The following is a 13734-nucleotide window of genomic DNA, read 5'->3' on the forward strand; positions in this document are numbered from 1 at the left end:
CCTCCTCCCTCCTCCTCTCCCTCGTCCTCCTCTCCCTCCTCCTCCTCCTCTCCCTCCTCCTTCCCTTCCTCCTCCTCCTCCTCTCCCTCCTCCTCCTCTACCTCCTCCTCCTCCTCTCCCTCCTCCTTCCCTTCCTCCTCCCTCCTCCTCTCTCCTCTCCCTCCTCCTCCTCTCTCTCTCTCTCCTCTCCCTCCTCCCTCTCTCCCTCCTCCTCCTCCCTCCCCTCCTCCTTCCCTTCCTCCTCCCTCCTCCTCTCCCTCCTCCTCTCCCTCCTCCTCCTCCTCCTCTCCCTCCTCCTTCCCTTCCTCCTCCCTCCTCCTCTCCCTCTCTCTCCTCTCCCTCCCCTCCTCCTTCCCTTCCTCCCTCCTCCTTCCTCCCTCCCCTCCTCCACCTCCCCCCGTCTTCCTCCTCCTCCCCTCCTCCTCCATCCCTCCCCTTCCTCCTCTCACTCCTCCTCCTTCTCCTCTTGTTCCACGGCTTCAGACCAGGAGAGGTTGGCTCGAGGTCCTCGTGGATGAAGAAAGGACCGGAACTACAAGGGAACACGTGCACGTGTCTGGACAAAGGAGACCAGCAGAGACATCAGTAAAGTCTTCATAACGAGCGGTTATGAAGATTATAATATGGGGAATAATTATAACATTCCCCATATTTCAAAACTTCTGCATAAGGCGTGAGGGGCGTGGCCGGGGGCCGCGTCACTGATCGGTATATAGACTGCAGCTGCGGTGGCGGCGGGCTCGCGCTGTGAGCAGCACTGAGGACCGGCGGCGCGCGCTCACAGACCGTCAGTCACACGCTCCCCCAAACAAAGAGAAGCACGCGAGGCTGAGCATCCAACCCTCTGAGAGCGAGCGTTATCGTTCAGAAGCCGTCCTCCGCCAGACCGCCCGGACCCCTGTAGAGAAGCAGAAGAAGAAGAACTAGGAGCCATCATGTCGACTAACGGCGCCACCAACGGGACCAGCGACATGCTGCAGATCCAGTTCGGTCTCATCAACTGCGGGAACAAATACCTGACGGCCGAGACGTTCGGCTTCAAGATAAACGCGTCGGCCACGAGCATGAAAAAGAAGCAGATCTGGACCCTGGAGCAGAGCGGGGACGAGCCCAACGGGAACGTGTTCTGCCTGCGCTCCCACCTGGGCCGCTACATCTCCGCCGACAAGGACGGGAACGTGTCGGGGGACAGCGAGACCCCGGAGCCCGCGTGCCGCTTCGTCATCACGGCGCACGACGACGGCCGCTGGTCGCTGCAGAGCGAGGCGCACGGGCGCTACCTGGGCGGCACCGAGGACCGCATCATCTGCTTCGCGCAGACCGCGTCCGTGGCGGAGAAGTGGAGCGTGCACATCGCCATGCACCCGCAGGTCAACCTGTTCAGCCTCACGCGTAAGCGCTACGCACACCTGAGCTCCAAGGTGGACGAGATCGCCATCGACCGGGACGTCCCGTGGGGCGTGGACTCCATGATCACGCTGGTGTTCCGCGAGCAGCGCTACCACCTGCAGACAAGCGACCACCGCTTTCTGAAGAGCGACGGGACGCTCGTGGCCCAAACCGACAGGACCACCGGATACACGCTGGAGTTCCGCTCCGGGAAGGTCGCGTTCCGGGACTGCGGCGGCCGTTACCTCGCGCCCTCCGGGCCCTCCGGCACCATGAAGTCCGGGAAGAGCGCGCGCGTGGGCAAGGACGAGCTGTTCGTGCTCGAGCAGAGCCACCCCCAGGTGGTCCTCACCGCGGGAAACGAGAGGAACGTGTCCACCAGACAAGGTAGGCGCATGGGTCAGGTGTGTCACCTTTATTTTTGGAGGGGGGGTGGTCGAAGCCTTGAGTCCTGGTTTGGACGAGATAAGGGATGAGCAGGTTGTGTGTGCGCATGCGTGCGTCGTGCTCGCGGACCCCTGTCAGAGGAAGGGTTAATGTGATGGAATGTCAAAACGAATCCCTCCCCCTGCCGCCTACAGAACACGCACACACACACACACACACACACACACACACACACACACACACACACACACACACACACACACACACACACACACACACACACACACACAGGAATGCTGAACAATGGCCCACAGCCCTACACCAACACGGTGTCAGCGCTGTGGTTCCTACTCCTGTGGAGCGTTCTCCTGGCTCTGGTGGTCCAGATGCATGCTGGTCTATCCCCATCGCTGGCTGCTCACTGCTGGCCCTCCTTCTCCTCCTCTCCTTCCTTCTCCTCCTCTCCTTCCTTCCTTCTCCCCTCCTCTCCTCCCGTCTCCTCTCCTTTCTTCCTTCCTTCTCCTTCCTTCTCCTCCCTCCTCCTTCTCCTCCTGTTCTCCACCCATCCCCCAGATGGGTGGAGAACATGAGGTTCAGGACAGGGAGATCCCCACCTGTCTGGGGACTGGGGGGGGGGGGGGTAGCACCTCCTCCATCGTCCATGTGACCAGGGCTTCAGCCAACATGGCACAGAAGAGAAAACTTGGAAAAAGCTGTTCATGCAAATGAGCCGTGATGACTCCGCATTAAATCCATTAATACCAACCTTCAGCTGTCTGTCTGTCTGTGTTAGAGGCTGTGAGCATTAACGTACATTTAAAATAAGTGTTAAATAGTGAAGCTACTGAGTCCAGCGTTCCCAGGAAGAACTTCTTCAGCCAATCACAGGTCCGGTCTCAGCCAGCAGGACCTCTTCAGCCAATCACAGGTCTAGTCTCAGCCAGCAGGACCTCTTCAGCCAATCACAGGTCTGGTCTCAGCCAGCAGGACGCATCAGAGACTGAACCAGTAGAACCAGAGGGATGCTCCCAACCAGAATCAGAGGGATGCTATATATATATATATATATAGATATATAGATAGATGTATAGATATATCTCTTAGTGTCAATCTCTGCAGAGAGGGTCTTTGATGAGCCAGATGGAGGAGGAGGAGGAGATAAGACACGGTCCTGGTGGTGGAGGAGGAGGTGCAGGGAGATGTTTAGCTAAATTGGTGCCTTGGCGTTCTTTATTTAGCCCAGAGGAAGACTTCAGTGACTCCAGCGGTGGCTTCTCTTCTGACAGAATGTCCTGGCTCCTCTCCCTCCGCCCCTCCCCTCCCACCGTTTGTCTGTTGCTTCAGTACCACGGGGTTTATTCGCTGAGCAGCAGAATGTTTGTTTGCTTCCCAGCGACCCTTCGATGCGTTGCTCATCCGACCACACAGCCCTGAACTCTGAGCCCTTTCCTCTGTACAGAATTCGGTAAGAATTGCTGTTGTTTGAAAGCACAAACCAGGGACATGCGACTGATTAGTTGCATGTCTCTAACTAGTATTTACAACATCCAATCACTGCCCAGACTTCAGTGGAAACCGTATAGATATGATTCCCCATAGAGGATATTAAATAGCCGTTTGCTAATGGCTCTGGACTGTGGATTCAGAGGCTCTGCTTCAGTCGACGCCATCAGAACGTTTCACTGGATTCCTCCCTGGTGAAGGCAGATGTTCCCGAGAAACTGGCCGGTACTTTGCCCAAGGACCGGACTGTTGGGAGGCATTGGTACTACGTTTATTCTGTTTGAGGGGACTCCATACTTTGACTACACCCCCAGGAGGGTGGGGGGAGGTCGTGTGACTCCTGTCTTAAAGGGTCCATCCTCTCTTTACCTGAGCCGATGCACAGAGTAGACAGCATCACCTGCTCTTTAATGCCTCCGATTCAACATGTTTCAGATCAAACCTTCCCATGCACTACCCCAATGCTTATCTTGACATTTTTGGATCAAATCTTTTCCGATGTCGTCTAGTCCATGAAATCTCCACGTTTCATCTTTCGCCTCTCCAGCACTCTAGAAGGATGGATTGTGTCGTATGCAGAAAGGATAATGCCTCCATTTCCCGTCTTATTGAAGACGGTCGTCATGGGGACTGGGTACTGGGGTGTTCACCAGTTTGGAGTGTATGAGACAAAGCTACGTAGATATCTGTCTGGGTGGAGGCTCTCTCTGGGTGGAGGTTGTGTCTGGGTGGAGGCTGTGTCTGGGTGGAGGCTCTCTCTGGGTGGAGGCTGTGTCTGGGTGGAGGTTGGGTGGAGGCTGTGTTTGGGTGGAGGCTGTGTCTGGCAGGAGGTTGGGTGGAGGTTGTGTCTGGGTGGAGGTTGTGTCTGGGTGGAGGCTGTGTCTGGGTGGAGGTTGTGTCTGGGTGGAGGCTGTGTCTGGCAGGAGGTTGGGTGGAGGTTGTGTCTGGGTGGAGGCTGTGTCTGGGTGGAGGCTGTGTCTGGGTGGAGGCTGTGTCTGGGTGGAGGCTGTGTCTAGCGAGCGTAGGGGTCTGGGCGGGTTGGGGCGAGGGATGCAGCTGTTGGAACCGGTTTGTTCCGGCTCTAGTGCTGGAGCTCGTTATCTCACTGAGATCCATGTTGGCCGGGAGGGGGGGGGCTGATCCTTACCTCAGGAGGACCAGTGCTGGGGGTCCGTTGAGTCCCCCGGCTGGTGGGCGGGGCCTCTCCTCCCTGGGGTGGGCGGGGCCTCTCCTCCCTGGGGGGGGCGGGGCTGAGGTCTGACGGCTGCAGCCCGTCCAGATGTGAAGAGGAGCTGACCCACGTCTGGCCTCTGGGGACGCCTTTTCTCCCTGGAGCCTAACGAGGCCTCCATGGACCGGGGCTCCCGTTCCACGCCCTCACCTCAGGGCTGATGGCCTGTTCTCTCTGGTCTCTCTCTCTGTTCTCTCTGGTCTCTTTGGTCTCTCTCTCTGTTCTCTCTGGTCTCTCTGGTCTCTCTCTGTTCTCTCTGGTCTCTCTCTCTCTCTCTCTCTGGTCTCTCTCTGTTCTCTCTGGTCTCTCTCTCTCTGGTCTCTCTGGTCTCTCTCTCTCTCTCTCTCTGGTCTCTCTCTCTGGTCTCTCTCTATCTCTCTCTCTAACTGGTCTCTCTCTCTGGTCTCTCTCTGGTCCTCGCTCTGTTCTCTGTCTCCACCACTCACAGGAAGTCACAGACTAGACAACTCTGACCTTGGCTGGGGTGTTAACACACACACACACACACACACACACACTTTGGATAATGGCTTGCTGCTTTGCGTGATGTGCCATTGACTCCCAGTGTGTGTGTTGGTGGTGTGCGCGCTCCCATCAGCGGGCGCTGGGCCGCTGCCAGTAGAGCCGCCTGATGAGGCCTCCCCCCCTCTCTCTCCCCCCCTCCCCCCTCTCCCCACCTCCCTCCCCCCTCCCTCTCCCCCCTCCCCCCCTCCCCTCCCCTCCCCTCCCCTCTCCCTCCCCTCCCTCCCCCCTCCCCTCCCCCCTCCCCTCCTCCCTCCCCCCCCCCTCCCCCCCCCCCCCCCCCTCCCCTCCTCCCCTCCCCCTCCGCGGGTGTTGTGTACAGCTGTCTGCCCCCCCTCCCCAGTGAGTCCTTGTGTTCCACTTTGGGCCCAATCGCGCGCCTCGGCCCGGGCACATGACTAGATTACAGTCAGTTACCCTGAACTCCGCCGGGGTCAGGACTTTATCACCCAACACATCCGTCCTGGAGGAGGCAGAGGATCCATTTACACTGTTTGAAATCCAATGTCGACGAATACCAGCAGTGTGTGTGTGTTTGTGTGTGTGTGTGTGTGTGTGTGTGTGTGTGTGTGTGTGTGTGTGTGTGTGTGTGTGTGTGTGTGTGTGTGTGTGTGTGTGTGTGTGTGTGTCCCAGCTGGACGCCTGGGGGACAATAGCAGAGCCACACACTCCGTTGGCGACACAATGGCCTCAGTCCGGCCGCCCACCGCCGCGTTCTGCTGGCTCACCGTCGCCATGCCAACCGTCGGCCCCACCGCTGGCCACTGACGCCAAGATGGAGGGCAGGCTGTGGGGGGGGTTGTATGTGTGTAGGACCCCATGCCCTATCCTCCGGGCCCCCAAGGCTGCGGTGTTGTGTTGGCGTTCCCTGGAATGAACACAAACACACAAACCTTGACTTCAGCCCCCCCCCGCCCCCCCCCCCGTTGCTCCAGGCCGTTGTGTTCCGGTTCTTCAGCTGATGGGTTCTCCGGGCTGAAGTCTCAGAGACGAGGAGTCGTTCCTCCGGTTTGTTTACGCTCTCATGACGTCTCTTCGTCGCCCTCTTTGTTGTTATTCTGAACGTATCATTTGGCCTCGTTTTGGGGTCCCCCAGAACAGGAAGTAGGCCGAAACAATCTCTTAAGGACCTTTGACCTGGACATAGGGAACGTCAGACGGTGGTCCTGCTGTTGGAGACTACAGAGGTCCTCACCAGTGAGCAGCCGGCCAGCTGCTGTTGGCCCAGACCTGATCCGCTCCTGTTCTAAGGCCTCGTTGGTTCTGCAGCGCTCAGGTTTCTCTACAGAGCTGATACTCTAGACCTTCGCCAGTGGGTTGATCTCTGCCATGTGGTTCTCATCCTGTGTGTGGGGGTGAAGCTCTGAGCAGCAGGGGGGGAGGGGGCTGGTCCCTCCCAGCACTAAACGAGGGGGAGCTTCTTCAGAGGGCAGCACTCGGAGGTAATGAGCCCTGGGTCATAACGTGTCACCAGGACGGCCGTTCATCAGAGGGACGACTCCCAGCGCTGGTCTTTAACCCGTCCGTCACCTGGCCCTCATCAACACCGGCACGGGGCTCGTTAATGACGCCAGGAACGAGGAAGTGTTGGGTCTCTAACCCGCGGGATGGGAGAGAGGAATCATGCGGTGCTCCCTGCCCCACCTGGTCTCTCTCTGGTCCTCTGGACCCCTCTGGGCCTCATCCTCCATAATGGGCTCATTGTACTACGGCCTGAGTGTGGTACAGTAAATGTTTATATGGATTCTGTATAGGGGGGAGGGGGTGAACTGTGTGTGTGTGTGTGTGTGTGTGTGTGTGTGTGTGTGTGTGTGTTCTCACACAGCCAATATTTGTCCTGTGGTTCTCGTGTTTGGTTTCATTCCGCTGTTCACCCTCCTCTGAGGTGGGGGCTCCTCTCAGACAAAGCAGCTTCATAATGTTGGTTTGTCCTGGCAACATTTAGGTCTGTCTGCCCGGTCTCTCTCAGCCGGTCTCTCTCCGGTTCAGGAGAGGTGTGGCCCATGCCTCTGATCGGGTCCTGACTCCCTTCGTGTGTGTGGTGTGTCGTGTGTGTCGTGTGTGTCATGGGTTCATCTCTCCCTGTCTCCTGACGGTGACTTCAGCCTTTTGTCTTCCCTGATCCATCCCCTCCCTTTGTCCCTCCTGTTGTCATGGTGATATGGGGGATGGAGGCTGGGGGTGGGGGCTCTTCTGCTTTGATGCAGTCTGTCTGTGGAGGAGGAGGGGTCTGGGGTGGAGGAGGTGGAGGTCTGTGAGGAGTGTGCTGACACCGCCTGGTGCTCTGTGGCATCACAGTCCTTCAGGTCCTCCTCAGAGTCTCCAGTGAACAGCTGAGCTGAAGGACGGCTGAGGGCCGGTCTGCGCCTACAGGAAGACGTGGAGGAGGAGGAGGAGGCAAGACCTCTCCTTCACCCAAACACACGTGTGTTCCTCAGATGGTCCACCCGGTGGTTAGAGGGAGGGCGTCAGCCCTCTGGGGGGGGGGGCACCCTCCCTCCCTCCCTCCCTCCCTCCCTCCCTTAATTGTCGCTAATCTTCCATCCTTCTTCAACCCCTCCCAGGTATGGACCTCTCAGCCAATCAGGACGAGGAGGGAGACCAGGAAGTGTTCCAGGTGGAGATCTGTCGCGAGAACAGGAAGTGTGCGTTCAGGACCGCCGCCGGAAAATACTGGACCCTCACGGCCAACGGCGGGCTGCAGTGCACCGCCTCCACCAAGTGAGACTCACTCACTCAGTCACTCAGTCACTCACTCACATACATACAAACAGAGCCGGTGGTTCCTCGTGTCTGGATCCTCACCGGACCAGGTCTGGGTCCAGACCAGTCAATTTAAGATGGAAGCCCCCTCACCTCCCTCCCCCTCCTCCCCCTGATCCCAGGTCAGCTAACTGCTACTTCGACATCGAGTGGCGCGGGAAGCGTCTGACGCTCCGAGCTGCCAACGGGAAGTACGTGGCGGCCAAGAAGAACGGGCAGCTGGCGGCCAGCATCGATGCTGCAGGTCAGTGCCTTCAGGGCCTGGAACCCCCCCACTAGAACAACGTAGAACCCCCCCCACTAGAACAACATAGAACCCCCCCACTAGAACAACATAGAACCCCCCCCACTAGAACAACATAGAACCCCCCCCACTAGAACAACGTAGAACCCCCCCACTAGAACAACGTAGAACAGGGTTTAGCGCTAACCTCCCCAGGGTTTGGCGCTAACCTCCCCAGGGTTTGGCGCTAAGCTCCCCAGGGTTTAGCGCTAACCTCATCAGGGTTTGGCGCTAACCTCCCCAGGGTTTGGCGCTAACCTCCCCAGGGTTTGGCGCTAACCTCCCCAGGGTTTGGCGCTAACCTCCCCAGGGTTTGGCGCTAACCTCCCCAGGGTTTGGCGCTAACCTCCCCAGGGTTTGGCGCTAACCTCCCCAGGGTTTGGCGCTAACCTCCCCAGGGTTTGGCGCTAACCTCCCCAGGGTTTGGCGCTAACCTCTCCAGGGTTTGGCGCTAACCTCCCCAGGGTTTAGCGCTAACCTCCCCAGGGTTTGGCGCTAACCAGCAGTCAGAGCAGCTCTGAGGACGTGTTTGTGCCCCCAGGGGAGTCGGAGGAGTTCATCATGAAGCTGATCAACCGGCCCATCGTGGTTCTCCGCGGGGAACACGGCTTCATCGGCTGTAGGAAGGTGACGGGAACGCTGGACTCCAACCGCTCCAGCTACGACTACTTCAGCCTGGAGTTCAGGGACGGAGCCTACAGCCTGCAAGGTGCGTCCGGGGGGGGCGGGTCTGGAGGAGGACCAGGAGGGGGTCTGTGGGGCGGAGGGGAAACCTTAAATAAGCCTGACCAATGGGAGCAGCCTCTGACGGGGGGGGCGGGGCTAGAGGGTGAATCCATTAGAATGTAAAAGCGCCTCGTGATCGGACCCCTGGGCCCGAGACGAAGGGGTGAATTGATTCATTCATGCAGTTATCCTCATTAAATACTCATGTATTCATGACATTTGTTCCCGCCACAAAAAGGGATTAACTTGGGCTTACCTTCCTCAGAGGGCTCTGCGCTGAGTACAAAACATCTGCGTTGAATGAATCCAAGGTTGTTCTTGCGTCTTCATTTTCTTCTCGTGTTTTTAATCAAAGGTTCACGTTCCTCGGACCTGCTGCTGCCAGCCCCCCCCATCCTCCCCCCTCCCTCCCCCCCTCCCCCTTCCCTCCCTTCCCCCTCCCTCCCTCCTCCCCCTCCTCCCCCCCCTCCCTCCCTCCCTCCCTCCCCCCTCCTCCCCCCTCCCCCCTCCCTCCCCCCCTCCCCCCCCCCCCTCTCCTGCTTTGCTGTCGTTCTCTTTCCTCTCTCTCTTTCCCTACTCTACAATTATCCACAACCTAACCTCTCTAACAGCCGTACTTTGCACAATATATCTTCATACTTTTGGTCTTGCGTCATTCTTCAGTTCCTCTTCCTCTCCCCCCCAGTGTTGGGCCTCTCTCTCAGCCTGTGTGTATAATGTGTAACAGCTGCCCCCCTCCCCCCCAGACTCCACCGGTCAGTACTGGATGGTCGGGGCGGAGCAGGCTGTGGTCAGCAGCAGCGCCGTGCCCGTCGACTTCCTGTTCGAGTTCTGCGACTACAACAAGGTGGCGGTGCGCCACGTGGCCGACGGGAAGTATCTCCGTGGCGACCACGCCGGCGTGCTGAAGGCCAACGCCGACGACCTGGAGTCAGCCACCCTCTGGGAGTACTGAGGCCCCGCCCCCTGGAGAGGCCCCGCCCCCTGGAGAGGCCCCGCCCCCTGGAGGACTGAGGCCCTGCCCTACCCCCCCCCAGGACTCTCATAACCACACCTGGACTCCTCCCACACATATCTTATCACCTGGTGATACCCCACCCCTGCTTCTCCCCTGCTTTTTCTGTTTATTTGTTGCCATAGTTACCGTGGGGGGCCTGCACTTATTCCCCCCCCCCCCCAGACAGAATCAGCCCTCACGTCCACCTGGGATCCTGTTTGACACAAAGCATTATACCCCCCCAGCCTCCCTCCCAGCCCTACTGTGAGTCCCCCCAAAACAAACATATTCCTTCCTCAGAAGCAGATTTAAGACCACCATCCCCCCTCCTCTACACATATATAATATCCCCCCCCCGAGGTGTGTGTGTGTGTGTGTGTGTGTGTGTGTGTGTGTGTGTCCCGGCTGACTGGATCAAACAAGGCGGGCTTCTGTCATTGTTGCCGTGGAGACTGAATAGCGTAGCGTCAATAATAGGATGTGTTCAGCGGGCCCGACTGGTTCCGAGCGGTCGGGCCCTGGTTTGTGTGTTCCTTTGATACCAGGTTGTGTATCTATGTTGTGTCCCAGTGTGTGTGGATGATGAACGTGATGTAAGCAACGTGGGCGTCATGGCGACCAAGCTAACGCTACGTTAGATGGCGGCCTCGTCTCAGTGAAGCCAGTTTCCTGTGTTGTTCTCCTGCCCTCGTCTCATTGGATGGGCACAGTGGGACTTCCTGGACCAAACAGGAAGCAGGAAGTGTTGCGCAGAGAGGGAAGCCTTGTTCCACTTCCTCTACCAATCAGAGCACAGTCTTGTCCATCCCCCCCCCGGTTCTGTCCTGGTGCCAGGCCACGCCCCCTCAGACCCCTCACAAACTAGTGCCTCTTCCTCCAATCCCCCGCTGATTCACTCTTAACTCCTCCCCCTAATGTGGGTCAGACCCCATAACCAATCACCAGTCATCTCATCCTAATGTCCTTTAAACAACGTAGATAATCCACCAGCGCCACCACCGCAACCCTGGACCTCCAGACCCCCACGGAGGTCTGGGGGTCCAGACTTGCGGCCGTCTTTAGTCCTGCCTGGATGGGGTGCGCTTGTTTCTGTAAAACGGTGAGGCTCAGAAAGATGCTTATTATTATTATTATTGGACGTCACCGGTTTGACTTATTTGTTTTTGTTTTGTTCAGCGATATATATCCTGTACTTTCTGAAAGAGGCGGCGCACTCTGAAGATTGATCTGACTGACTAGTGATCTGACTGGACTAGTGATCTGACTGGACTAGTGATCTGACTGGAATAGTGATCTGACTGGAATAGTGATCTGACTGGAATAGTGATCTGACTGGAATAGTGATCTGACTGGGGATTTGACCGCCCACTCTTATGTTTGATCATATATATAAGAGGAACGATATATATCTCAGCGTGTTTTCACGCGTGTTATTGTTTAACGCGGTAGGTAAAGAGAGTGTCCCCCTCCCGGTCGGTTCCTCTTTACTGCACCGTAGAACCGGGGAAGGCGCTCTCTTGTGATTGGTCGACTTTCATGAATGCGTCTGGATTTATTTCCCGACTGAGGAGGGAGCCGTAACGCCCGGTGGAGAACCCTCCCCCACAGCGCGGTCACGCAGGTTCTGCGGAGGCAGGAGGGGCTTCACAATGTGGGTGAGCGGTTCCTGGCAGATGTCGGTCTCCATGGCGACCAGGGTGCACGTGGAAGTCTAAACATGTGGTCCAGTGGTCGGACCTTTACTGACGCAGAGACCAGTGGGGAGAAAGAGAGGATTTAAATGAAATGCAGTCCACACCTTTGCTTTGTATAACTGGAATCTCCTTTTGTATTATTATTTTATATAATTCTTTGATATTGTGGTTGAAATCTTCCTTGTGCCATTGGTTCACCTGAAATCCAACCACCAATAAAAAGAAAACAGGATTTGGAACACTACGAGTTGTCCTGGTCCCCTTTCTTGATGCTTTCTACGCTTTAGTCTAATCTCTGCTCTCTCATCTCTCCTGCGTCTCTCGCTGCGTTCTGCAATCACAACATTCAGCCCGACTCGCTCCTCGTCATCACGGCCACGGCGGCACATCGCAGCTCAAACACCAACCAGCGCGGCCCCGGTGTTGATGGAACAGATGCGTGTCTGCGCGTGCATACTTTCCCACTGTCTCTGAATGGAGCCTTTGTGCTTAAACATTTACTCTGCAGGGAAAACATACGGGCTGGGGGGGGGGGGGGGGGAATGTAATCACGCACCCACATGCACACGCACACGCACGTTTCTGTTTCCTAAACCGCTGACTTATTCCATTTTTTTTCCTCCCTCGGCTCAATTTCCCCAATAATTCATCGTGTTCCCACCGCTGCTGAAGAGATGAGTCACTCAACATGTGACCCAGATCTCTGGAATGGGAGCAGTGGTTTGTGGGTAATGCATGGCAGACGGCTGCTTCTCTCACTCTCTCAATCTTCTCTGCCTCTGTGCGTAACTGAGCGATCGCTTGCTGGGAGGAGAGGCAGAATATGAAATGGCCGCCGTCTCGACCCACATGAGGACCCCTGTCGCCATGGCAACACCAGCTGCTGAGGAAAAAAACCTAGAAGAAAGCCTGCAGGTACGGAGAGGCGGTGACAGTGAGATGGAGGAAAGCCGCCCATGATGGGAGGGTCTTCATAATGGAGGGGGATGGCTCCCCAAATAGCTGCTGCTGGGGGAGGGGGTGAAGGTTGTGATGAGGCAGAGCTCAAGAGGAGTAGTACTGAGGGGGGGGGGTCTTTGATGAGAGAACAGCTCGTCGCTGAGGAAACGGCAGCACGGCCCTCCCTCTTCCTCCCTCCTCCATTACCAACTGAAATCGTAGTATTTTAAAGGGGACATCTCATACCACCAGGTGTGAGTGATTAGCCATTACAAGCCGTTTTCAAAATGTGCAGCATTGTGACATCACAGGTGGGCGTGTCCACCTAGATGTGTGACGGATAGATGAGCAGTGTTTGCTAGTCTACTGGGTAGGCTGGTAGACTGATCTATCCAGCACACATCTAGATGGGCACGCCCACCTGTGATGTCACAATGCTGCACATTTTCAAACCTGCTTGTAATGGCTAATCACACTCACACCTGGTGGTATGATATGTCCCCTTTAACATTTGCCATTTTCCCTTTGTCCAGCCAGACAGGGAGAGAGACAGGGAGAGAGACACAGAGACAGGGAGAGAGACACAGAGACAGGGAGAGAGACACAGAGACAGGGAGAGAGACAGACACAGGAAGAGAGAGACAGGGAGAGAGACACAGAGCCAGGGAGAGAGACACAGAGACAGGGAGAGAGAGACAGGGAGAGAGACACAGAGACAGGGAGAGAGAGACAGGGAGAGAGACACAGAGACAGGGAGAGAATCTGTGTGGATGAAGCCAACCTTCTCCCTAATCTTTCTCCTGCCTTTCAGCACGTTAGAGCTGCTCTTCCCTCACTGCAAATCTAATCACTGAATCTCCCATCTCTTATCAGCCCCAGACCCCCCAGAGCAGTCTGTCCCCCTCCCACCCCGGCCTGCCAGGTCGTCCTAGGGAGAGATACCACAGTAGATCCTCGTAAAGCATAGAGAGAAGCAGAGACACTCATTAACACACACACCACACACACACACTGAGTGTCCCCAGGGGCCCTAGACACACCCACCTCAGAGTGGGTGTGTCCCCAGGGGCCTCCCCAGCGGCCGTAGAGCCCTGGGTCGCCTGCGGAGGACTTCAATGTGCACACACGCAGAAACGCACACAAACAGCCGCTCATGTTTATGCAACAACAATTTCTCAACCACTTATTACTTTGTGCCAAGATTGTGAGAATGTATTGAGGTGTCTGTGGGAAGATGTGTGTGTGAAGATGTGTGTGTGAAGATGTGTGTGTGTGGATGTGTGTGTGAAGATGTGTGTGT

General features: G+C 56.7%; 1 protein-coding gene across 1 annotated transcript; it reads left to right on the forward strand.

The window, feature by feature from the left end:
• Positions 1-756: 756 nt before the first annotated feature.
• Positions 757-11727, forward strand: fscn1a (fascin actin-bundling protein 1a). Its single transcript, XM_079745826.1, has 5 exons — positions 757-1776; positions 7597-7753; positions 7918-8039; positions 8620-8787; positions 9551-11727. Exons 1-5 carry the CDS (start codon positions 936-938, stop codon positions 9757-9759), a joined length of 1497 nt encoding a protein of 498 aa, XP_079601952.1. The 5' UTR covers positions 757-935; the 3' UTR covers positions 9760-11727.
• Positions 11728-13734: the final 2007 nt, after the last annotated feature.

The sequence above is a fragment of the Pollachius pollachius genome, assembly GCF_949987615.1.
Source record: "Pollachius pollachius genome assembly, chromosome: 11".
NCBI lineage: Eukaryota > Metazoa > Chordata > Actinopteri > Gadiformes > Gadidae > Pollachius > Pollachius pollachius.

Coding starts and splice junctions, on each gene's coding strand:
- fscn1a (XM_079745826.1), top strand. CDS start 936: ATGTCGACTAACGGCGCCACCAACGGGACCAGCGACATGCTGCAGATC. Junction 1,777..7,596: donor GAACGTGTCCACCAGACAAG/GTAGGCGCATGG, acceptor AACCCCTCCCAG/GTATGGACCTCTCAGCCAAT. Junction 8,040..8,619: donor GGCCAGCATCGATGCTGCAG/GTCAGTGCCTTC, acceptor TTGTGCCCCCAG/GGGAGTCGGAGGAGTTCATC.